The 22,884-nt window shown below is 40.5% G+C and overlaps 4 protein-coding genes across 5 annotated transcripts; 3 read left to right on the top strand and 1 right to left on the bottom strand.

Moving 5' to 3' along the window:
• The first annotated feature begins 348 nt into the window (after window positions 1-348).
• LOC126596990 (protein RGF1 INDUCIBLE TRANSCRIPTION FACTOR 1-like) lies at window positions 349-2,207 on the top strand. The gene is made up of 4 exons (XM_050263724.1): window positions 349-511; window positions 884-1,153; window positions 1,409-1,567; window positions 1,677-2,207. The coding sequence occupies exons 1-4, from the start codon at window positions 509-511 to the stop codon at window positions 1,926-1,928; spliced, it is 684 nt and encodes a 227-aa protein (XP_050119681.1). The 5' UTR covers window positions 349-508; the 3' UTR covers window positions 1,929-2,207.
• Window positions 2,208-10,602: 8,395 nt separating this feature from the next.
• LOC126597650 (binding partner of ACD11 1-like) lies at window positions 10,603-13,070 on the top strand. The gene is made up of 6 exons (XM_050264463.1): window positions 10,603-10,811; window positions 10,939-11,025; window positions 11,421-11,524; window positions 11,787-11,862; window positions 12,004-12,093; window positions 12,324-13,070. The coding sequence occupies exons 1-6, from the start codon at window positions 10,806-10,808 to the stop codon at window positions 12,903-12,905; spliced, it is 945 nt and encodes a 314-aa protein (XP_050120420.1). The 5' UTR covers window positions 10,603-10,805; the 3' UTR covers window positions 12,906-13,070.
• Window positions 13,071-13,192: 122 nt separating this feature from the next.
• Window positions 13,193-16,870, bottom strand: LOC126597649 (cyclin-SDS). The gene is made up of 7 exons (XM_050264462.1): window positions 15,663-16,870; window positions 15,344-15,511; window positions 14,501-14,667; window positions 14,249-14,377; window positions 13,938-14,118; window positions 13,770-13,814; window positions 13,193-13,637 (listed from the first exon to the last, which is right to left on the bottom strand). The coding sequence occupies exons 1-7, from the start codon at window positions 16,722-16,724 to the stop codon at window positions 13,608-13,610; spliced, it is 1,782 nt and encodes a 593-aa protein (XP_050120419.1). The 5' UTR covers window positions 16,725-16,870; the 3' UTR covers window positions 13,193-13,607.
• A 2,173-nt stretch (window positions 16,871-19,043) lies between these two features.
• On the top strand, window positions 19,044-22,788 carry LOC126596292 (vacuolar fusion protein CCZ1 homolog B-like). 2 transcript variants are annotated; one of them, XM_050262828.1, is made up of 11 exons: window positions 19,044-19,173; window positions 19,254-19,482; window positions 19,562-19,655; window positions 19,770-19,953; window positions 20,053-20,091; window positions 20,194-20,303; window positions 20,644-20,739; window positions 20,929-21,375; window positions 21,477-21,632; window positions 22,027-22,256; window positions 22,358-22,788. In XM_050262828.1, the coding sequence occupies exons 2-11, from the start codon at window positions 19,292-19,294 to the stop codon at window positions 22,386-22,388; spliced, it is 1,578 nt and encodes a 525-aa protein (XP_050118785.1). In that variant the 5' UTR covers window positions 19,044-19,173; window positions 19,254-19,291; the 3' UTR covers window positions 22,389-22,788. The 2 variants fall into 2 exon arrangements, with proteins under 2 accessions (XP_050118785.1, XP_050118786.1); XM_050262829.1 differs by lacking the exon at window positions 20,053-20,091.
• Window positions 22,789-22,884: the final 96 nt, after the last annotated feature.

A 22,884-nucleotide genomic window follows, 5' to 3' on the forward strand; every position in this document is an offset into this window, starting at 1 on the left:
ATAATAATAATAAAAAACAAATGGAAAATAAAAAGGGACAAAACGGCTCCGAAAATCTCGCTTATTTCGGCGGGAAAGGACGTAAAGCTTCTTAGGGATCACTAGGGTTTTGCGTAACATGGCCCCCATACGAAAATCCCACTGACCTAATTATTTTATTAATCAATTACGTGCAATAATTAATAATAATTTCTCCAAACTACAACCATCGGATTCCGTTTAAGTTTGATCCGACGGAAATAAAGCATTTAGCTTCCCGCCGAGTGTTTTATTTTTTATTTTCTATTTTCTCAATAATTAAGTGGGAAATTGGACACAGCTCTTTGCCTGCCTGCTTTGATAAAAAGAGTTCCCATTTTTTCTTCCTCTCTCACTTGGTTGCAACCCTTGTGGAGGTGGACCTTTTTGAAATTTTTGCAAAATTTTCATGTTTTTCTTACTCAAATTTGCGAGTGTCGACTCCTGCAGTAACAGAAAATTCAATTTCAGTCCATAACTAATCGAAGAAATGGTAAGAATTTGAGTTCTTTTAATGTCTTTTACTATGATCATTGTTATTTACAAATTGATTGTATCAAGTTATTGGATTCCAATCAGTATACATAAATTTCACCATATGGGTTAGTGTAAATTGATCAAATTTATGATCTTTGGTTGTGGGTTTTGCGAATTTGTGAAATTTGATTGAATGGTTTTTGAGTTCGAAGGCTAATCAATCAAGTTTTGATCAAATTTATGAATTTTGGTTGTGTGTTTTGTGAATTCGATTGAATAATTTTTGAGTCTTGAATGGTGATGAAGTTTTGATGAATTTGTGTTTGCTACATGCTTTGTTGAAAGGTTTGTTCTTTATTTCTGGAAATTGGATGGGATTGTTTTGTAGGTAGGCTGCAAGGTTTGCATAAATAAAAATAGAAGAGATCATTGGCTTAACACCCTTTTGCTTAGCAAATTCTTCGGTTCCTGCGGTGTTCATCAACACCTTCGGAAAAACGAGAAGAATGTGTTCTGCATAGACTGCAACCTCCGCCTCTGCAGGCATTGTATGACATCTCATTGCCTTCACAAAAAGCTTCAGATCTGCAAATACGTTTATCATGATGTCATTCGCCTTCAAGAAATTCAGAAGCATCTTGACTGCTCCAAAATTCAGGTTTGCTTCCCCACTCTCTTTCTTCAATTATACAACTCTTAGCAATAATATGTGATTTTCATGTGTACTTTCATTGTTGTTCGAAGCTCCGTGCTTTTTCGATCATAACATCAGTCGCAGATTTGGTTATTTATTGTTGACAAGTTCATAACATAAACCCTAGCTTTGGCATGTTTTTGGTTACCTATGAAATTGCATGTTACAGTTGAGTTGAATGTTTATCATCTCAAACAGTGACAGCCTGATTCTTAACAGACATATAAAATCAATGGCGAGAAAGCTGTGCATCTAAATCCTCGTCCTCAATCCAAAGACGCGAAACCATCAACAAAAGCAAAGTTCGGTGCTTCCTGTGAAGCTTGTGGGAGATATCTACAGGACATGCCAAATCGCTACTGCTCCATCGCATGCAAGGTAATTGTTGTTGCTTGTCAGTTCCAAATTTTCGACTCCATTTTGGTATTTCGCACTCCGATCGCCTGTAAGGGATCACGAAACATTTGCTTGCTATTCAAATTTTCAGGTATCGATAGTTTCAGTGAAGCCGAAAGACCACCAAAGTCACAAATTCATCACCGTTGCAATGCGCGAATACGCTGAATTTTCGCCAAAAGTTAACTACAATTCGGAAACAAATATGAGTGAAATGGAATCATCGTCTATCTCGTTAGCCGAGTCATCTGAGGAGATGAATGCTTGGGTGTGTCCAGCATTGAAGCCGAGGAGGCTTTTGCACAAGAGGAAAGGCATTCCTCGCAGAGCTCCTCTATGCTGATGCCTAAACAAGATCAAGGATATTTTTGCTCTTTTTTCCTTTCCTAAGGATTCGACTTGAAAAATGGAGTGCCGTCTGTTGACTACCTGCTTCTTTTTTATTTTTTCTTCTAAATTTTTCGTTATATCTAAAGCATTAATAAAACCATAAAACCACAGCCGGTATTTTCTAATGTAAGTTTTTGAATTTGTACAGCATAAAGAGGTGATATATCTTGAGAGATTTGTTGGGATTTACAATACTTTTCATATTTCTCAAGACAAGATTAGAACTTGTAAATGTTGATTGGAATGTTCTTGCTTTACTGTTTTCTTTTTTCTATCTTGTTGGCAATGGCAACCAAAACTAGAGAATTTACATGAAACGAGAATACCAAGTTAGCAGTGTATCAACTAATCACATGATATGTGAAAAAAATTTAAAACACGTAACGTCGTGTTATTGGTTCAAAATGTCATCCCACTGTTGAAGGTGTAAATAAGTCGTCTTGAAATTGATAGGTTTGTGATGGATTCATGTGCATTATGGCAACAATCTTTAGTTTATGTTGTTATGGATTGTGGCAGACAGAAAGAGTTGCAATAGAAATGGTTTTTGGAGCTGCAATTTATATATATATATATATATATATATATATTTATCGTATTGCAATTGTATGCATGTTGCACATGGATGATGGATCACCAACTGTTTCTTATGTTTTGTTTGCTTGGCAACTGCCACCCTTGTTGGATAAAAGTAGAATCAATCACATGAGTATATGTTTATGCGGCTTGCTGATGTGAAAAGCAGTTTTGTAAGTTTGCTTTTGTTGAAAAGCGCTTTTGGATTTTTTTTGAAAACATCAGATATGAAAATGGTTTGTACAAGCGACATGATTATTTTGATTCACACTAGAGGAAGGATATGAATTTAAACTGGAGACGTCGAGGATTAAAAAGAAAGTCCCTAAACTCAAGGAAAATTCTGTCAGATTGGAACGACTTTTACACGAAATAAAATTAACGAGAAGTTAGATACAACCATACAACAACAACAACAACAACAAAGTCTTTTCCCACTAAGTGGGGTCGGCTATATGAATCCTAGAACGCCATTGCGCTCGGTTTTGTGTCATGTCCTCCGTTAGATCCAAGTACTCTAAGTCTTTTCTTAGAGTCTCTTCCAAAGTTTTCCTAGGTCTTCCTCTACCCCTTCGGCCCTGAACCTCTGTCCAGTAGTGACATCTTCGAACCGGAGCGTCAGTAGGCCTTCTTTGCACATGTCCAAATCACCGGAACCGATTTTCTCTCATCTTTCCTTCAATTTCGGCTACTCCTACTTTACCTCGGATATCCTCATTCCCAATCTTATCCTTTCTCGTGTGCCCACACATCCCACGAAGCATCCTCATCTCCGCCACACCCATTTTTTGTACGTGTTGATGCTTCACCGCCCAACATTCTGTGTCATACAACATCGCTGGCCTTATTGCCGTCCTATAAAATTTTCCCTTGAGCTTCAGTGACCTATGACGGTCACACAACACGCCGGATGCACTCTTACACTTCATCCATCCAGCTTGTATTCTATGGTTGAGATCTCCATCTAATTCTCCGTTCTCTTGCACGATAGATCTTAGGTAGCGAAAACGGTCGCTTTTTGTGATTTTCGCTAGATTGCTCCGGTCATTAGTATGGATAAGTATATAAATGGATAGAGATAGGAAAGCGAACACAAGATGTACGTGGTTCACCCAGATTGGCTACGTCCACGGAATATAGGAGTTCTCATTAATTGTGAAGGGTTTACACAAGTACATAGGTTCAAGCTCTCCTTTAGTGAGTACAAGTGAATGATTTAGTACAAAAGACATTAGGAAATATTGTGGGAGAATGATCTCGTAATCACGAAACTTCTAAGTATCGGAGTGTGGTATCGTCTTGACGTGCCTTATCTGTCTCATAGGTAGATGGGGCATCTTCTCTGGAAGTACTCTTCCTCCATCCCGGGGTGGTATCTTTAACTGGTGGAGATGCACAAGGTAATGTATCAATTTCACTTGAAGCTTACTTGTAGTTTCAGGCTTAGTCAAGCGCGATACAAACCATGTAGTAGGAGTCCCCCAAGTCGCCGAGCTAGGGGATATGCTGAAAGAGGTGACAGACAAGGTAAGCAATCATAGCTCCGGCTGATTGTTCACAGTCTCCCTATCTTGCAGGCAGCATGAAGGATAAAGAGAAGAAAATGAGAAGAGATGATATGGGATACTTTTGCTTTTGAAGAAGTAACTTTCCACAGGCTTATTCTTGAACTGAGCTGGAGGGTTTTCTGGTTTCCTCCAGAGTATAAGGCCGACTGAAGAATTTGAGGGTCAAAACAAGTCCATCAAATCTAGAGTACGTTCGACCCTGCTGATATGGGATACTTTTGCTTTGACAGAGTAATGGATGTATCGGCACGTGTGCTGTTACGTTTGTCTCCACATGCTTCCTTGTATCTTTCTCCCTTGCCCTATCTGTTCCTCAGGCAGATGCGGTATCTTCCCTGGAAGCATAAGATGTTGAAGATGAGTACTCGAGAGCAATGTCAGGTAAGTAATCAGGTAAGGGGTTCCAGGCAGTCAGTTCCTGGCTGGAAGCTTGATTCCAAGTACTGACTGATTGCTCTCTTTCTCCTTGTCTTGCAGGTAAGAACAAGGTCCAAGGAAAAGACAGGGAAAAAGCATGATATGGGATACTCTTGCTTTTAACCCTGATGATATGAGATATTCTTGCTCTAGTATAGCTTGTTTGCAGAGGGATTATCGGGGGGAAAGAAAGCTGAATATTTCGAAAGGCTTCGTTGGGAGTGCCCTCTCAGATATGAGGAAGGGTTGAGCATTTTTGCAGGTCTGCCTGTCCGTTGGGGATGGAGGTCGACATATATAGGAGTCTCCTTAACAACAAGTAGTAATGCTATTCCTTTACCCTACTTGGTCATAGCACGGTAGTGGGAGCTGTCAGCTTCACATGTTTTAACTCTGTCAGAGCACTTTGAAAAAGTGGTTTGTGGTATCTGGAAAGCTGATGTTGCGTGTGAAGATTACAGACAGCTTTATCCAAGGAGATCCGGCTCTTGAAGTTGGGAAAGTGTTGCCTCTTCGGTTTTCGAACAAGCAATCCTATCGGGGATCTGGCTCTCGAGATTCGGAGAACGATGCCTCTTCGATTTTTGAGAAAGCAATCATGCTGGGGGTCTGGCTCTCGAGATTCGGAGAGCGGTGTCTCTTCGATTTTTGAGAAAGTAATCATGTTGGGAGTCTGGCTCTCGAGATTCGGAGGGCGGTGCCTCTTCGATTTTGGAGCAAGCAATCTTGTTGGGAGTGTTTTCTCGAATGTGAGTAAAGGTTGGGCATGTTTGCTAGTCTACCTTGCCACGAAGCACAGAGGTTGACACACAGGGACTTTCCAATTATCCAGCAATGGTACTGTTCCTTTACCCTCTTCGATTTTTGAGAAAGTAGTCATGTTGGGAGTCTGGCTCTCGAGATTTGGAGGACGGTGCCTCTTCGATTTTGGAGCAAGCAATCTTGTTGGGAGTGTTTTCTCGAATGTGATTAAAGGTTTGGCATGTTTGCTAGTCTACCTTGCCATGAAGCACAAAGGTTGACACACAGGGACTTTCCAATTATCCAGCAGTGGTACTGTTCATTTACCCTTGTGGGTAATAATATGGTAGCTAGACCTTCAAAATTTATGTGTCTAAACTTTGTTAGTGTTGTTTCTTTGCTATTCTTTTACCCTTCTTGGTCAGAGCGATGTAGTGGGAGCTGCAAGCTTCACGTGTTCAACTTTGGCAGAGAGCTTTGGCAAAGTTATCTGTGGTACCCATGAGCTACTGTTGCGTGTGGGAAGTAGGTGATTGAACAGTAAAACTCATGTGCTTTCTACTTCACCAGAAGTCTTCGACCGAATGCCCATAATTTCCGCAAAGCTGAGTGTGCGTGTGACAGGTGCTGACAAGGCTGAAAAAGTAGGTGCCTCTTCGATTTCTGAGATCGGCCCTCGTGGTCTCTGAGCAGCCCAGCTTTTGAGAAAGCAAGCGCCTCTTCGATTTCTGAGATCAGCCTTCGTGGTCTTTGCGCAGCCCAGCTTTTGAGAAAGCAAACGCCTCTTCGATTTCTGAGATCGACCCTCGTGGTATCTGAGCAGCCTTGCTTTTGAGAAAGCAAACGCCTCTTCGATTTCTGAGTAGGCGCCTCTTCGATTTCTAAAGCTCCGTCGAGTGCAGATTTTTATAGGGGCTGGCATTAAGTTCCAAAGCACACTTGAATCTCCACCAGTAGAAGCTCCATTCTTGCACTTCTAAGATCTTGATTTGTCCGACCTCTTCTCTCTTCAACACCTTTGAAAATGTCTGGCCCCTCCGACCGTCGTTTTGACTTGAACCTTGTTGAAGAGGCAGCCCCGCCTTCTCCTGACAACATATGGCGTCCATCATTCGTCTCCCCTACTGGTCCTCTTACCGTTGGGGATTCCGTGATGAAGAATGATATGACCGCTGCGGTGGTGGCCAGGAACCTTCTCACTCCCAAAGATAACAGACTACTTTCCAAACGGTCTGATGAGTTAGCTGTTAAGGATTCTCTGGCTCTCAGTGTTCAGTGTGCAGGTTCTGTGTCTAATATGGCCCAACGCCTATTTGCTCGAACCCGCCAAGTTGAATCATTGGCAGCTGAAGTGATGAGTCTCAAACAGGAGATTAGAGGGCTCAAGCATGAGAATAAACAGTTGCACCGGCTCGCACATGACTATGCTACGAACATGAAGAGGAAGCTTGACCAGATGAAGGAATCTGATGGTCAGGTTTTACTTGATCATCAGAGATTTGTGGGTTTATTCCAAAGGCATTTATTGCCTTCGTCTTCTGGGGCTGTACCGCATAATGAAGCTCCAAATGATCAACCTCTGATGCCTCCTCCTTCTAGGGTTCTGTCCAGTACTGAGGCTCCAAATGATCCCCCTCCGGTGCCTTCTCTTTCTGGGGCTCTACCGACTGCTGAGACTTCTCCTAAGCAACCTTTGTGAAGGCTCCCTCTTGTTTGTTTATTTTGACTTATGTATATGTACATATTTGTAGCTTATCGGGGATATCAATAAATAAGCTTTCCTTCATTTCAACGTATTGTGTTAAATACACCAAAGCCTTCTTCGCTAAGTTCTTTGAATTTTCTTTTGTTGAAGCTTTGTGAGTGGAGCATGTAGGTTGAGGTAGTGTTCCCTTAATTTCCTGAGTGAGGAAAACTTCTCGGTTGGAGACTTGGAAAATCCAAGTCACTGAGTGGGATCGGCTATATGGATCTTAGAACGCCATTGTGCTCGGTCCTGTGTCATGTCCTTCGTTAGATCCAAGTACTCTAAGTCTTTTCTTAGAGTCTCTTCCAAAGTTTTCCTAGGTCTTCCTCTACCCCTTCGGCCCTGAACCTCTGTCCCATAGTCGCATCTTCTAATCGGAGCGTCAGTAGGCCTTCTTTGCACATGTCCAAACCACCATAACCGATTTTCTCTCATCTTTCCTTCAATTTCGGCTACTCCTACTTTACCCCGGATATCCTCATTCCTAATCTTATCCTTTCTCGTGTGCCCACACATCCAACGAAGCATCCTCATCTCCGCTACACCCATTTTGTGTACGTGTTGATGCTTCACCGCCCAACATTCTGTGCCATACAGCATCGCCGGCCTTATTGCCGTCCTATAAAATTTTCCCTTGAGCTTCAGTGGCATACGGCGGTCACACAACACGCCGGATGCACTCTTCCACTTCATCCATCCAGCTTGTATTCTATGGTTGAGATCTCCATCTAATTCTCCGTTCTTTTGCAAGATAGATCCTAGGTAACGAAAACGGTCGCTCTTTGGTATTTCTTGATCTCCGATCCTTACCCCTAACTCGTTTTGACCTCCATTTGCACTGAACTTGCACTCCATATATTCTGTCTTTGATCAGCTTAGGCGAAGACCTTTAGATTCCAACTCTTCTCTCCAAAGGTTAAGCTTTGCATTTACCCCTTCCTGAGTTTCATCTATCAACACTATATCGTCTGCGAAAAGCATACACCAAGGAATATCATCTTGAATATGTCCTGTTAACTCATCCATTACCAACGCAAAAAGATAAGGACTTAAGGATGAGCCTTGATGTAATCCTACAGTTATGGGAAAGCTTTCAGTTTGTCCTTCATGAGTTCTTACGGCAGTCTTTGCTCCTTCATACATATCCTTTATAGCTTGGATATATGCTACTCGTACTCCTTTCTTCTCTAAAATCCTCCAAAGAATGTCTCTTGGGACCCTATCATACGCTTTCTCCAAATCTATAAAGATCATGTGTAAATCATTTTTCCCATCTCTATATCTTTCCATCAATCTTCGTAAGAGATAGATTGCCTCCATGGTTGAGCGCCCTGGCATGAACCCGAATTGGTTGTCCGAAACCCGTGTCTCTTGCCTCAATCTATGCTCAATGACTCTTTCCCAGAGCTTCATTGTATGACTCATTAGCTTAATACCCCTATAGTTCATGCAATTTTGTACGTCGCCCTTATTCTTGTAGATAGGCACCAAAGTGCTCGTTCGCCACTCATTTGGCATCTTCTTCGTTTTCAAAATCCTATTGAAAAGGTCAGTGAGCCATGTTATACCTGTCTCTCCCAAAACTTTCCACACTTCGATTGGTATATCGTCTGGGCCTATTGCTTTTCTATGCTTCATCTTCTTCAAAGCTACAACCACTTCTTCCTTCCGGATTCGACGATAAAAAGAGTAGTTTATACACTCTTCTGAGTTACTCAACTCCCCTAAAGAAGCACTCCTTTCATGTCCTTCATTGAAAAGATTATGAAAATAACTTCTCCATCTGTCTTTAACCGCGTTCTCTGTAGCAAGAACTTTTCCATCCTCATCCTTGATGCACCTCACTTGGTTTAGGTCCCTTGTCTTCTTTTCCCTTGCTCTAGCTAGTTTATAGATATCCAACTCTCCTTCTTTGGTATCTAGTCGTTTATACATATCGTCGTAAGCCGCTAACTTAGCTTCTCTCACAGCTTTCTTCGCCTCTTGCTTCGCTTTTCTATATCTTTCACCATTTTCATCAGTCCTATCCTTGTATAAGGCTTTACAACATTCCTTCTTAGCCTTCACCTTTGTTTGTACCTCCTCATTCCACCACCAAGATTCCTTTTGGTGTGGGGCAAAGCCCTTGGACTCTCCTAATACCTCTTTTGCTACTTTTCGGATATAACTAGCCATGGAATCCCACATTTGGCTAGCTTCCCCATCTCTATCCCACACACACTGGGTGATTACTTTCTCTTTGAAAATGGCTTGTTTTTCTTCTTTTAGATTCCACCATCTAGTCCTTGGACACTTCGAAGTCTTGTTCTTTTGTCTCACTCTTTTGATATGTACATCCATCACCAACAAGCGATGTTGATTAGCCACGCTCTCTCCTGGTATAACTTTGCAATCCTTACAAGTTATACGATCCCCTTTCCTCATTAGAAGAAAATCTATTTGTGTTTTTGACGACCCACTCTTGTAGGTGATCACATGTTCTTCTCTCTTCTTAAAGAAGGTGTTGGCTAAGAAGAGATCATATGCCATTGCAAAATCCAAGATAGCTTCCCCATCCTCGTTTCTCTCCCCAAAACCATGGCCACCATGAAAACCTCCATAGTTGCCTGTCTCCCTGCCCACGTGTCCATTTAAATCTCCTCCTATAAATAACTTCTCCGTCTGAGCAATTCCTTGCACCAAGTCTCCAAGGTCTTCCCAAAATTTCTCCTTCGAACTCGTATCCAACCCTACTTGAGGTGCGTACGCACTAATCACGTTGATAAGTTCTTGTCCTATTACAATCTTGATTGCCATGATTCTATCTCCTACCCTCTTGACATCTACAACATCTTGTGTCAAGGTCTTGTCCACGATGATGCCAACACCGTTTCTCGTTCTATTTGTGCCTGAATACCAAAGTTTAAACCCTGAGTTTTCTAGATCCTTTGCCTTACTACCAACCCACTTAGTTTCTTGTAGGCACATAATATTTATCCTTCTCCTCACCATAACTTCCACTACTTCCATAGATTTTCCCGTTAAGGTTCCTATATTCCACGTTCCTAAACGCATTTTGCTCTCTTGAACTCTACCCTTCTGTCCTAGCTTCTTCACCCTCCCCCGTCTAATAGGATCAAAGTACTTCTTTTGTGTGTCCCGTGTAAAGTTGATAGGAGCATATGCTCCCAAACAACTTTAAGTGGAGTCGTTCGAAAAGAAATTTCTATGGCCCCTTTGCTCATTTAACACTGCATCCGGGTGCCGATGGAGATACAGCGACCCTTGCTCACTTATCACTGTGCTCGGGCCACACAGCGCGCCACTTACGGGTGACGCCCTAGCTTTAGCGCAATTTTGTTCTGAATTCATTTTCATAAGGATTCGACGTGATCATGGAGTGCCGGCTGTCGACTACCTGACGCCCTCCCCCTCCTCCTTTATCCGGGCTTGGGACTGGCAATGTAAGTACATAGGCGGAGTTAAGTTAGATACAACCATAATTTAATAATTTTGAAATAAAAAATTATCCTAAAACTCTCACAAATTAAACGCGTAGAATAAAAGAAAAGGAGTTGGCGTCGCCGAATTGGAGCTCCAACTGAAAACGAGTTGGCAACTCACCGCCCAAAATCAACAACCAACAGCGATTCCGAGCTTGCCGCTATTAACATAAAAAGAAATTAACCAAAAATTTATATATATATATATATATATATATATATAAATTAAGAGAAAAAAGGAACGAAAATACTACAACAAAGGGACGTCCTGAATTTGCTCTCAAACAAAATCTACCCAAATGTCGGTGAGTTTTTTTTTTCCCTAATAAATCTTCAATTTTGAGTTAATTTCTTTAATCTTTAGATTGCCCTTAATGCTTTCTGTATTTTCAGTTTCCTCTAAAATTATTGCGTTGAGAGTTTTCTGTGCAGACGCCGGCGGAACCTGCAAATGAGGGGATTGAAGCACTTCCCCAGTCAACAGCTCCCACACCAATCTCCACAACCAAACCTTCAGACGTGAGAAGATACTACTTCTTCTGTATTAGCATTCGTCACAAAATCCGTGGCTATTACCCGTGAGCTCGTTTGAAGTTCTTTTAAAATGACTAAAGACGCATTTGATGAAAGTGTTTTTAGAACCAATCCTCCTCAGTAAAAATGCAAGTGTTTCTGGAACCTAAAAACACTTACGCCAAAAGCGCTTTTAGTCATTTTAAAAACAAATTTCCAAACAAGCTCTAATTGTAACCAAAAAACGGATGTGTTTCTCTTGTGGAGCCGATTTCAATTCCCGCTCCATGCTCCATGCAGATTAGATTGGTTTAAAGTAAAATATCGCTTCGTTAAACAACGTAGAATATTGCTTGTAGTGCATTGTTTTTGGACTGATTGAATGTGCATTTCATATGCAGATAAAAACAGTTCAAGTTAGCAACATCTCGCAAGCCATTACTGACAGGGATATCAAGGAGTTCTGTTCATTTTCTGGAGACATTCAATATGTTGAAATGCAACGGTACACATTTTTTACTTATATCAGTTACAGTTATAGGAGAGGTCGTACTTGGTGCGATGGCAAGTGTCTTTCACCCATGAACGGTAGGTCTCGGATTCGAGACTTGGGAGCAGCCTCTCTATAAATGGGGGTAAGGCTAGCCGACATTCACCTCTCCCAGATTCTGCGTAAAGCGGGAGCCTTGTGCACTGAGTATGACCTTTATCAGTTACAGTTATAGGACATTCGCGATTCTGCAGATTTCGGTGTTACATTTTTGCAGGGAAACGGAAAATACACAGCTTGCCTACGTTACCTTCAAGGAATCGCAAGGGGCAGATACAGCAGTTCTTCTGTCGGTACGTTCACTGCTAATTCAAGATTATTAACCGCATCGAGCTGACTTGGGGTCATGCGTTGCTTGTTCGCGTATATGTTAGCCGAGCCTAATGCAGAAGGCATTTTTCACTACCAAGTGTGTTGTTTTTCTTTTAATTCAGGGAGCCACCGTAGCTGATCTTGCTGTCACCATTAGACCCGCCAAGGATTACAAGCTGCCTCCTGAAGCTATTCCGCTCCCATCAAGCCCGGTAAATACTATGGCTTGCATCCATTTATGTGTTATATATCTTTCAACCATTTAATCTTGCGGAGCGTAAATTTGGTTTACAGTCCTGTTCTGTTTCGAGAGTAGAACATAAAAATTGGAGGCCGTATGAAGATTTGATCATTACTTAATAGTCTTATGTGCCTAAAACTTCTTGTGTGAGCGCGCTTCAAATGAGTGGCGTTTCTTACTGTAACGTATTCACCTTTGAAGGAGAAGAAGCCGGTTGCTGCTAGTTCTGCTGTAAAGAAGGCAGAAGATGTGGCCAGCGCTATGCTCGCCAAGGGATACATCTTAGGAAAGGATGCCATTAACAAGGCGAAAGAGTTTGATGAGAGGCATAAGTTGACGTCAAATGCCTCTGCCACAGTTGTTTCGATTAACCAGAAGATGGGGCTGACGGAGAAGCTAAGTGCCGGAACAGCTGTTGTAAGCGAAAAGGTGAAAGAAATGGATCAAAGGTTCATGGTATCTGAAAAGACAAAGTCCGCCTTTGCTGTTGCTGAGCAGAAGGCAAGCAGCGCCGGATCTGCTATCATGAGCAACCCTTATGTGTTGACCGGGGCTTCTTGGGTTTCAAACGCACTCAGCGCAGTTGCAAAGGTGGCTGATGATGTGGGCATGATGACCAACGAGAAGGTGGAGAGGGCCGAGGATGAAAAAAAGGAGATCATGGACAGGCAGAGGACAGAGCTCATCACTGACTTTGCCCAGACCCATCTCGATAAGTCTTCTGGTCCCAAGCCTCCTCTTCCGGTCAGTTCTCCCGATGACATGAAGGCTGGAGTTAAATGACCGGTGTGTACAGATATAAAGTATTTTTCGGTTTTCCCTGTATCTATGGTTTTATACAAGGATTCTGTTGTAAAGTAAAAAAACCTTGTTCAGTAGGGAATGTAGTAGTCGTTGATATGATAAATCTGCAAAGTTCCACGTAAGAGTTTTAAGTGAATTCAGGAAGGCAGAAAGTTTAAGCATCTGGTGTCATGAAATCGAAGAAAACCAGGCCAGTATTTTGGAAATGCCGATCAACCCGACTATATAAACCTTCAAACTTTACGCAGATATTCAAGCATTAGAGCTAGAGGTATCAATAATTCAATCCTTAGCAGAGCATCCACTAGATTTATGTATGCTAGAAAACCTAATACATTTTCTCTAAACAATAACAAAAAGTTGAGAGCCCAAGCATGAAAAGCAGTTTCGTTTTCCTGAATATTTTCATGGTGAGTAATGACAAGCTTTTCAAGCAGAAGTTCTTACAGTTTACATGTGATCCTTCGCAACCATTTAGAAGGTACAATTTCTGTTATTTTTATGGAGTGATTACAAGTTACCACAGTGTCGTGTTGATTGACAAAAGAATCAGATTCGTTTTACCTCTTGATCAGGCTTTAGAAGGCTCAGCTCGATCTACCTTCCGTCTATGTCTTTAGATGAATGGGAAATCAGAAACAGAATGGTGATGTGCATGTTCCTTTACCTGGTAGGATGCTCTCATACATACTTTAACAACCACTCTAGGCTCTGTCAAATGTAGCACATTGTCAGCTACGTTAATATACAATGATTATATTAAATTGCAATCGAAACTCTTAGGAACTTAAATGGAGAAATGAAAATGCGATCAAAATTCATGATATCAGAATTCATCCATACCTCTATGCATTCATGTAGATCATCACCTTCTGTTCTCACATGAGTCTGCAAAACCATGAGATCGCGTCAATAAGTAACTGAGAACTGGATGTGTTCTTCACGATAACAGAACCCCGTCGTGCTACATTATAGTCTAATGTAGTTTGAAAGAAAAATTCTGGCAATTACCTCTATTACTCGTTGGCGGGACACATCACGATTGCCTTCTAAAGAAGCCAGGATGACAAGAGCAGCTGCAACAGTTGAAGGCCAGTAACGAAGTTGGCCGTGGTCCTGCATCTGCAGCACTGCCAGGTACTTGGCCCTCTTCTCCACCTGTCCATCAGCTCTAGCAGCTTTCAAGTAGAACCTGCGTTATCCGGATTAAACTCTGGCAATTCAGTTCAAGGGATAAAGATATCAATATTGCAAGGGAAACTGTATATGCATCATGTCTAATATAGTAGCATTTGGGAGTAAAGGGGGAGGGTGGGAGTTACCATAAGAAGTTATAGATGGTGGGGAGAAAACACTGGAAGCTGAGGACCTCCTGAACTAGCCATTCCATTGCCACCACTTCACATCTGCTGTACAAATTGCTTCCTACGTAGAACTTCTTCTTCCGCACGCTGAAAATGGCCATCAGAAAGGTATGATTAGAACAAAATCGTGACATATCTTGCTTTGTTATGTCTCAAATGTATTTGAAGTACCAAACAGAATAGACAGATATGAAAAGTATAAATCTGAACCAGTTGTAGGGCTGGTTTTCTTCAATTCTTGCAGCCAGCGTCAGGCAGGCTATTCCAGCAGTCTGAAGGGTCCTTTTGTTCTTGAAATATCCTTTGCTTAAGAATCTGTCAAGAAGGCTTACTCCTAAAAACTTCGTCTCCGCCTGTAGCTCCGTTTCAGTAGACCGCTGCTTGTTGAAAAACCAATCAAAAGCACATTAACAACAGATAATGAAAGATTATAAGCAACACAAATTGACAATTAACTACTAAATCACGATTTTAATTCTTAAATAGCCACCCATTACTAATTAGAAATTAAATGCCAACTAATTAATCATGATTAAGCATTAAAACGTGTGAAATTCCCTTATGCGCGGAAAATCGTAAGCGTACATATAGAGTCTTGTCCATAAGATTATACATCTTTGTGAAATGTTACAAGTGCACGTGCAACTACTGCGTAGTAAGTGCGTGCAATGTGAAAGTAACGTAATTAATATGTCCAAAATTCCAGTTGTAAATTAATTGTTTGGAATTTACGTAAAAGCATATTTCACAAAGATGTATAATCTTATGCACCCTGAATATTGGCTAATATGTTGTATTCCATGCTTTGGCCAATAGGAGAACAGAAAAACCTGTGATAAAGTGCATGTTTGATTTATCAATGACGTGGCATGAAATCATTGGATGTTAAATTAGGTGTTGGAATCGTGAATGTAGATAGTACATACTACACTAACGGCATATTCTGTGGAAATAAACCAGAACTAATTACGGCTATTAATTGAACTTCGTTCGGAAAAGGAAACAAAAACGGCGATTAATTTGTGAAACGAGGTTTTCGGTAAAGCGACTCACCTCGATGATCCAACGGACCATTTGCCACCGTTGCTGGAGGATAACATCGCCGCACTCCGTCGTGGAAGAGTAGTCCTCCGTGTAGTCTCGCAAATACACTTGCATCCTCTCTCTTTTCCTCAGCAGCTGATAGCTCTCTTCGTCCTCCTCATTTTCGAACTCAAGAAACTAAAATGATAATTATTAATATAATAAAATATGAAATATATTTAAATCTTTGCAAAAAATAAATAGAATGTGTAATTCTGTTTGGCTGGCGAGAAAGTGCAGGAAAGCAAGGGAAAATTGAACTAGTAAGCCTGGACTTGAGGAAACTTACTGTCGATTGATCTTTACACACTTCGTTAACGCGGGTAGCATCATCGAGACCTGAAGCAGTGCTCGATCTCGAAAATCCTTCTCTGTATTGGAGGAGCAAGGTGAAAGTAAGTGAAGGAGTTGAATCTTCATCCGAACGCTCTGAGAATTCGCTTCCAGAATCAAAGAAAATAGACGGCGTGTACTCTGAGATATCGAGATCGGAATTCACGTCGAAAATATCCGATTGGAGCTCCGAGAACGTCTGACTGGAAGAGTACCCTGAAACGTCGTCGTAAGAGAGTTGCTCCTTACAGGCGAGGTCAGAGTCGATTGGAAAGCTCTCCGGCCTCTGATCAATTGTCGATTCAGAGTTTGAAACGATGAAATTCTCGGCGAAGTAGTTTCCCGAAATTGCAGGAAATTCAAATGCCGGTGCTCCACCATCATTGGCCGTTTTCTCTGCTAGTTTGACTTCAGAGCACAATTCGACGCCAGAATTGAATGAAGTGACTTCGTTTTCCTTCAATCCAATCGAAACATTATCGCATTCGGAAATCTCCGATCTAGTAACGGCTTCAGAGCCTTCATTTCCTCCAATTTCCTTTTTCAGCTTCAAATTTCTCTCAGCGAAGCCTCCAAAACCAGCTCCAGAATTAGACTCCACGCACGAGGATTCCGAAACCTCAGGTTCGCCGTCTTTCTTTACCGCCTTTCCTCCTCCACCATACGATCTCGTAGTTCTCCGATAAGGTGCGTCGCGGTACTTCTCAGCTCCGGAGCCTTCAGTTTCATCGAACTGCCTCTTCCTCAAAGTCGACTTCGCCTCGCTCTCAGATCCGACGGAAACTCTGCTCGACTCGCACGAAACTTCACCGCCGAAGTAGAAACACGAGCTCGAGTTCACGGAGAAACCAGAGAAACCGGAGGTCTCGTTGCCAGCATTGAACTTCAGAGACGAGTACAGAACGGGAGAGATCTGATGTCGCCTCCGGCGAGGGAGCACTGACCGGAGCTTCTTCTTCGCCTCCAGGTACGGCGCCGTTTGGAGGTTCTGCATCGCTCGGATTGATTTGCACTTCATTTTTTCGAATTAGTTTTGAAATTAGAGTTTGTGAATTTGCAGAGATTGTGTGTGTGTGTGTGTGTGTGTGTGTGTGAGGGCTGTTTGGTTGGTTTCAGTGTGAAAGTGAGAAATGGAGATGGAAGAGAGAAAAGGAAGGAAGTCAGTTTTGAGTAGGCGGTTATGGAAGTTGGAGGCGATAGGGCCTTTTTGGTCTTTTTCGTGGTCCCACGACTCATGTCAATACTCCGTGAATCCGTACATTGAGCGATGAGAGGAGGTCCTATTTGGTCTTTTTGTATTTGCATTGCGCGCTCCATTTACGTCAATGTTGGGCTTAATGTAGTATATGGGCCGTCCACTTCAGAGTTAATTAAACCAAAGGCCCAATATTAACTTTAACATCTCTTCCGTGGAAGGCCCAGTAGAGTTTGATTTCTGTTCATTGCTTTTGGTTTAAAGGCCCAATAATAAAAATCAATAACAAATACTTTCGGGACCCAATAAATGGTAGAATCATATTCAAATGTCTTGCAAAATTTTTCTTAACTTCCACTCAAAATATTTCCTAACACTTAATTTCAATTTTTTTTCACAAAATCTGTGAGTTATAACCCATGTTTTCAACTCGATTTTAGGAATTTTTGTAGAAATTAATTATAAGCCAAAGTTTGAGTCATTCTCGTCACGTCACATGTTTCCTAAATTTAATTTAGGACATTTTGAAGATTTTCAGCATATAAAAAAATATTTAGGGGAACACTATTAGTTCATATTATTATTTCTACTTTTCAACTTTAAAAATCAATAAAAAAATACTTTCGAGATTCGATAAATGGTAGAATCACATTCAAAGGTCTTGCAAAATTTTCCTTAGCTCCAGCACAAAATATTTTGTAAAACTGAAATTTCAATTGTTTTCACAAAATCTGTGGGTTACCACGTTTTGAACTCGATTTTGGTAATTTTTACAAGATTAGTTAAGCCAAAATTAAAGTCATACTCGTCGCGTCACATATTTCTTAAAATTAAAATTGGACATTTCGAAGATATTCGGCATATAAAAAAATATTTAGGGGCACACTATTAGTCCATATTATTGTTGCTACTTTTCATCTTTAAAAATCAAGAAAAGTATTTCCGGGATCTAATAAATGGTAAGATCACATCTAAAGGTCTTGCAAAAAATTTCCTAAGCTCCCATACAAAATATTTTTTAAAACTAAAATTTCAATTTTTTCACAAAATTTGTGAGTTATAACCCACGTTTTCAACTCTATTTTGAATTTTTTTACAGGATTAATTATAAGCTACAATTTGAGTCATTATCGTCGCGCCACATGTTTCCTAAAAATAGTTTTCGGACCTAATAAATGGTAGGATCACATCCAAAGATCTTGCGAAAGTTTCCTTAGCTCCCACGCAAAATATTTCTTACAGCTTGAAATTTTTTCATTTAAAATTCCCACGCAAAATATTTCTTACAACTTGAAATTTTTTCATTTAAAATTGTGAGTTATAACCCACTTTTTCAAATCAATTTTAGAAATTTAATGAGATTAATCATAAACCAAAATTCAAGTCATTCTCCCACACCACATGTTTCCTAAAATTAATTTAGCACATTCTGACGAATTTCGGCATATGAAAAAAATGTTTAGGGGCCAATTATTAGTTTATATTACTTTTTCTATTTTTTTTTCAAATTTCAAAATTCATAAAAAAAAAAAAAGTTTCGGGTTTTATTAGACGGTAGGATCACATTCAAAGGTCTTACAAAAATTTCCTTAGCTTTCACATAAAATATTTCCTAAAACTAAAAATTTATGATTTTCATAAAAATTGTGAGTTATAATAGCCCACGTTTTCAAATCAAATTTGGAAAATTTTACAAGATTAATTATAAGCTAAAATTTGAGTCATTCTCGTCGCACTACATGTTTCCTAAAATTAATTTAGGACCATCCAAAGATTTTCGGCACATAAAAAAGTATTTGGGGACCGACTATTAGTTTATATTATTATTTTTTATTTTTTAACTTTAAAAAGCAATAAAAATAATTTCGGAACCTAGCAAATGGTTTGATCACGTTCCAAGGTCTAGCAACATTTTTCTTAGCTCCCACGCACAATTATTTCTAAAACTACAAATTTCAGTTTTGTGACAAAACTGTGAGTTATAACTCACGTTTTCAAATCAACTTTAAATCTTTTTACAAAATTAATTATAAACCAAATTTCGAGTCATTTTCGTCGCAAGGCGGTTTTGCTACTCCCGGGGCCATGGTAAATTCTGTTGTGTGCACAGTAATTAGTGAAAATTCTCCCACCCAGTTACCTACCATTCAAACTTAGGACAAACCAATAAAACGATATCTGTCTAATAAAATTATAATTTGGTACCAAAATCCCTAACACCTAGAGGAAGCTTCGCTGTGACATGTAGATATCGTCGTCAACCTTTGGCAAAGTAAGCCCCTTCCAATCTCGTATTTACCTGTCGTTTTAATTCAGCTGCTCACGAAATTAGGGTTTCAATTCGTTATGCAGATTGTTTGATTGCGCCATTAAATTAGGAAGAACAAATCATGGGCTTGTCGTCTGCTACTACTACGGCTACCAATCCAGAGGGAGTGAAATTGTGCGTATTCGATTTGAGGAGGGGTCAGAACGAAGGGCAGGAGTTGGACAAGATACTCTTCTTCTTTCCAGCTGATCTGCCCTTCTCCGCCCAATTCTCTGTGATCGGGCTCAGTGAAGGACTCATCACATTTACAAGGTTTCTACTTTTTTTTGCAATTGCATTTTTTGCGTGGTTTTGGTTTTTAATTAGAAGAATTGGGTTGTGTTTTGTGCAGAATCTTCTCTCCGGAGGCTGCTTGTGAGGCCATTGAAGCAGAGAGGCATTCCCATGTCTTTTACGAGGCGGAACCCGATATCTGGATGGTCATGGTGAGCTCTTGTTTCTTCGTTTTCAATTATAATTAAAGTTATTTTTCAGTTAAGTTCGAATCCCCCTGCCCGCAGTTTAGATTAGATTAGAATCATTGCTCTACATTGTGGTAGGTAGTGGAGAAAAACAAGGAGTTTGAACCGATTTGGAGAAGTGATGCATTGAGAAAGGTTCTCAAGGAAGTACATTCTCTTTTCGTGATGTTTCATGGATCGATAAGAGCGTTGCTTGATAAAGACCCTGGTGGAGGACTAACTCGACCTCATTTGTACCATTTCATCATGGACTATCTCAGTGGTAAGTCATCGTACAGTTGTGTTCCTACTAGTTGCATTGAAGTCTAGTTTTATATCGTCTTTGGGGTTAAAATTTCATTGTATAGTCACTAATTGCCAGCATTTCAAAAGCGGTCTCCATTCGATGAGTGTTGCTGGGGTAATACTGAAGTTGCTGTATCATGCTCTCTCGATTGGATTTTTCTTCCTGAGTAATGCTGAAGTTGCTGTGTCTCATGTGTGGTTTTACTCTCTGCGGCAGATTTTCTGGTTGGGAAGAAACTACTGCTACCCTCATTCCGTGACTCTTTGAAGGAGCGTGGAACTGTACAGATGCTTACTGTAGGGAGGGAAGCAGCAATAGAAGTTCAGGTATTTTTTCAGAATATATTTTAATCATATGTTTGTGGAATATTTAAGCCTTGTTTCACAGTCTGGCCAGTAATTTTCATCTCAGTTGCACAGTTATACTATAGATTCTTCGACCTTAACTTTTAATCCAGTGCTTCATTACCATTAGGTCTATCTATCATCACTAACAGTCCTATTAGCTACATTTTAGCCTACTTGTATTGTTCAAAACTCTACATCTTTGTACGTATGAGGACTTCTAAGTTCTACCTGAATCTCCTAATCTAGTTTTTCGTTGTTATTGCAATATCATGTAGTTTTATTTTGTATATTTTTTAAATGATTTCACTTGTCTTTGCAGTCACTTGTTAGGGTACTTGAATCTTGTGCTGGGAACATGCCATGTCACTCATTAATCTTGTTCCAGGACCTGTTGGTGTCCACGACACTTTCTCCTGTATGGTTTGATCCTAACATTGATGTTTGTAATTCATTTCATGTGCCATCTAGTGTTCAAGTTCAAGGAAACCTTAAGAACTGAGATAAATTTTATTTCGAATTTTCATAGCAGGAGTGCTAGGAGTGGTGAGCACATTTGTTTTGGAAATGCTAACTTCTGTGAATTTTGTTTTCCTATTTTTGTTAGGATGATACGGTAAACCTCTTTGCATATGCTGTTTTAAGGTTGACTCCCCGTGCTTTATCCTCTGGAGGAAGTTCCTGGTCCTATTTACGGAAGGGAACTACATCCTCAAGTTCTAGTTTGGTCAATCCTGGTGCTGTTCCAGAACAATTGCATGGCTCACTTGACAACTCTCCTGCTGGAGATAACAGTTCTCGTGTTGTACGGCCCTTGCAGCCTGATAAGTGGTCCAAAGGAAAGGACGGTTTTCTTGTCAGTGATATTTGGGGTGCAGAGGCTAGTACCGGAGCTTCTGCCACTCCAACAGTTTTGCTCCACCAGACAGAGGAGAGAATGTATCTGTGTACCCATCAGCATAAGAGCCTTACCTTAATTTTTCTCCTTCCTGTTTCTTCGGTACTAAATGGTGATCAAGGTGTTTCTGCAGTGAAGCAGCAAGTTCTTGAAAACGTGAGCTTTCTAGCTCTGCTATTAACTGTAATGCTTATGTTATCAAACAGATTCTCTAAATTTTGAACTTGTCATTTGGCATTGTCATTACCATTTACCAGGTATCCCTAAAGCTGTTGAAAGTTGAAGAGAAATTATCCAAAGGATGGGCTGGTGAGAATGCGTATCATGTTAGTGGATATCGGTATTTACTAGTGGATGGAGACAGAAATGTATCCAGGGCTTCTCCACCGGGAAAAGTCACAACCCTTACCAAGGTAAAGCATTCTGCCAGTGTTTGTCTTGCTGTCTTGTTCCGCAGTCCCTGTTAAAAAGAGCCATTTGGTTGAGGATCTTCACCTTGTTTACTACATCAAAATTGTATAAATCCCTAGCTGCAGCCTGCAGCTAAGAAATTATGGGAGAGAACTTAGGTGGCTATTATTCTATTCTTTTTCAGTGTTCTGCTTTTGTTACTGGTACCACGCTCATGATATTCATCGGCTAGACTAGGTTGCATCTCCCAGCGCATTCTTCTACTGGCCCTAATGCAGTTGGTTTTTGCAAGATGGTCTTAGTGATCACTGACCAGACCAGATCTCATGAAATTAATGCTGATTTATGACTTTTATCTATTGGTTCCAATTTGTCCATTTTTCTCGTCTGTGGCAGGACTCGTTACTTGCCTTAAGTAAGGTCAGAGAAGAAGTTGATTTGGAAAAAAGTAGAGCGAAATCGGATAATGCTGGTCACGAGAAAGAATTGGAAGTTAGCATCAGAGCGAAAAACAATGCTTGGGTTATTGCTCGGGTTACAAGAGGGAAGGAGCTTTATATGGTTCTAGAGAAAGCCAATGAAACACTTCTCTATGCCTCTGATGCTGTTGAGAAGTTCAGCAACAGGTACCCCATATTTCCTTCAATGCTGCACTTTTTCACGGATCACTCGTGATGACAATGCGCTAGCATATTTACGGATTAGTTATTTTCTTTGAGTTTTGCAGGTACTGCAATGGAGCTTTCTCGTTGAATTAGGGGAAATTTCTTGTTTTTTGAGATGTATACTAAGTCAGTGTGACGAAATGAGAGGTGCGCCCTACCTGATTGTTGCTCAGAATTGTGCTATTTCCTCCTGGCTCTGTTCACCTCACGACGAACCGTTGGCCCTCAGCACTGTAGATTTCTGTCACAACACACTTGCAAGTAGAAAATAGATATCATTTATCATTACGTTGTCATGTACTTTCTGATTTGTATTTGCAAGTGTTTCTTGGTTTACTATTAGTCCATAGTCTCTATGATCGTGCCCTTTGACGCTGGGGAAGAGTTGTGCCTGTGTTGGGGCTGCTTCTTAAGGGCCTATACTGCTTTTTGGAAAGAAACAAATGTTTATGACTACGTTTAACAGGAAAATTTAAAAGTGATTTAAGAGTAATGCAAGTGCTTCCGGGAGAAGCACTTCCAAGTGTTTTTTAAGGAAACACAATGCTTATATTTTCAATTGAAATTTCAACATGTTTGTAGCAAAAGC

The sequence above is a fragment of the Malus sylvestris genome, chromosome 13, assembly GCF_916048215.2.
Source record: "Malus sylvestris chromosome 13, drMalSylv7.2, whole genome shotgun sequence".
NCBI classification, from domain to species: Eukaryota; Viridiplantae; Streptophyta; class Magnoliopsida; order Rosales; family Rosaceae; genus Malus; species Malus sylvestris.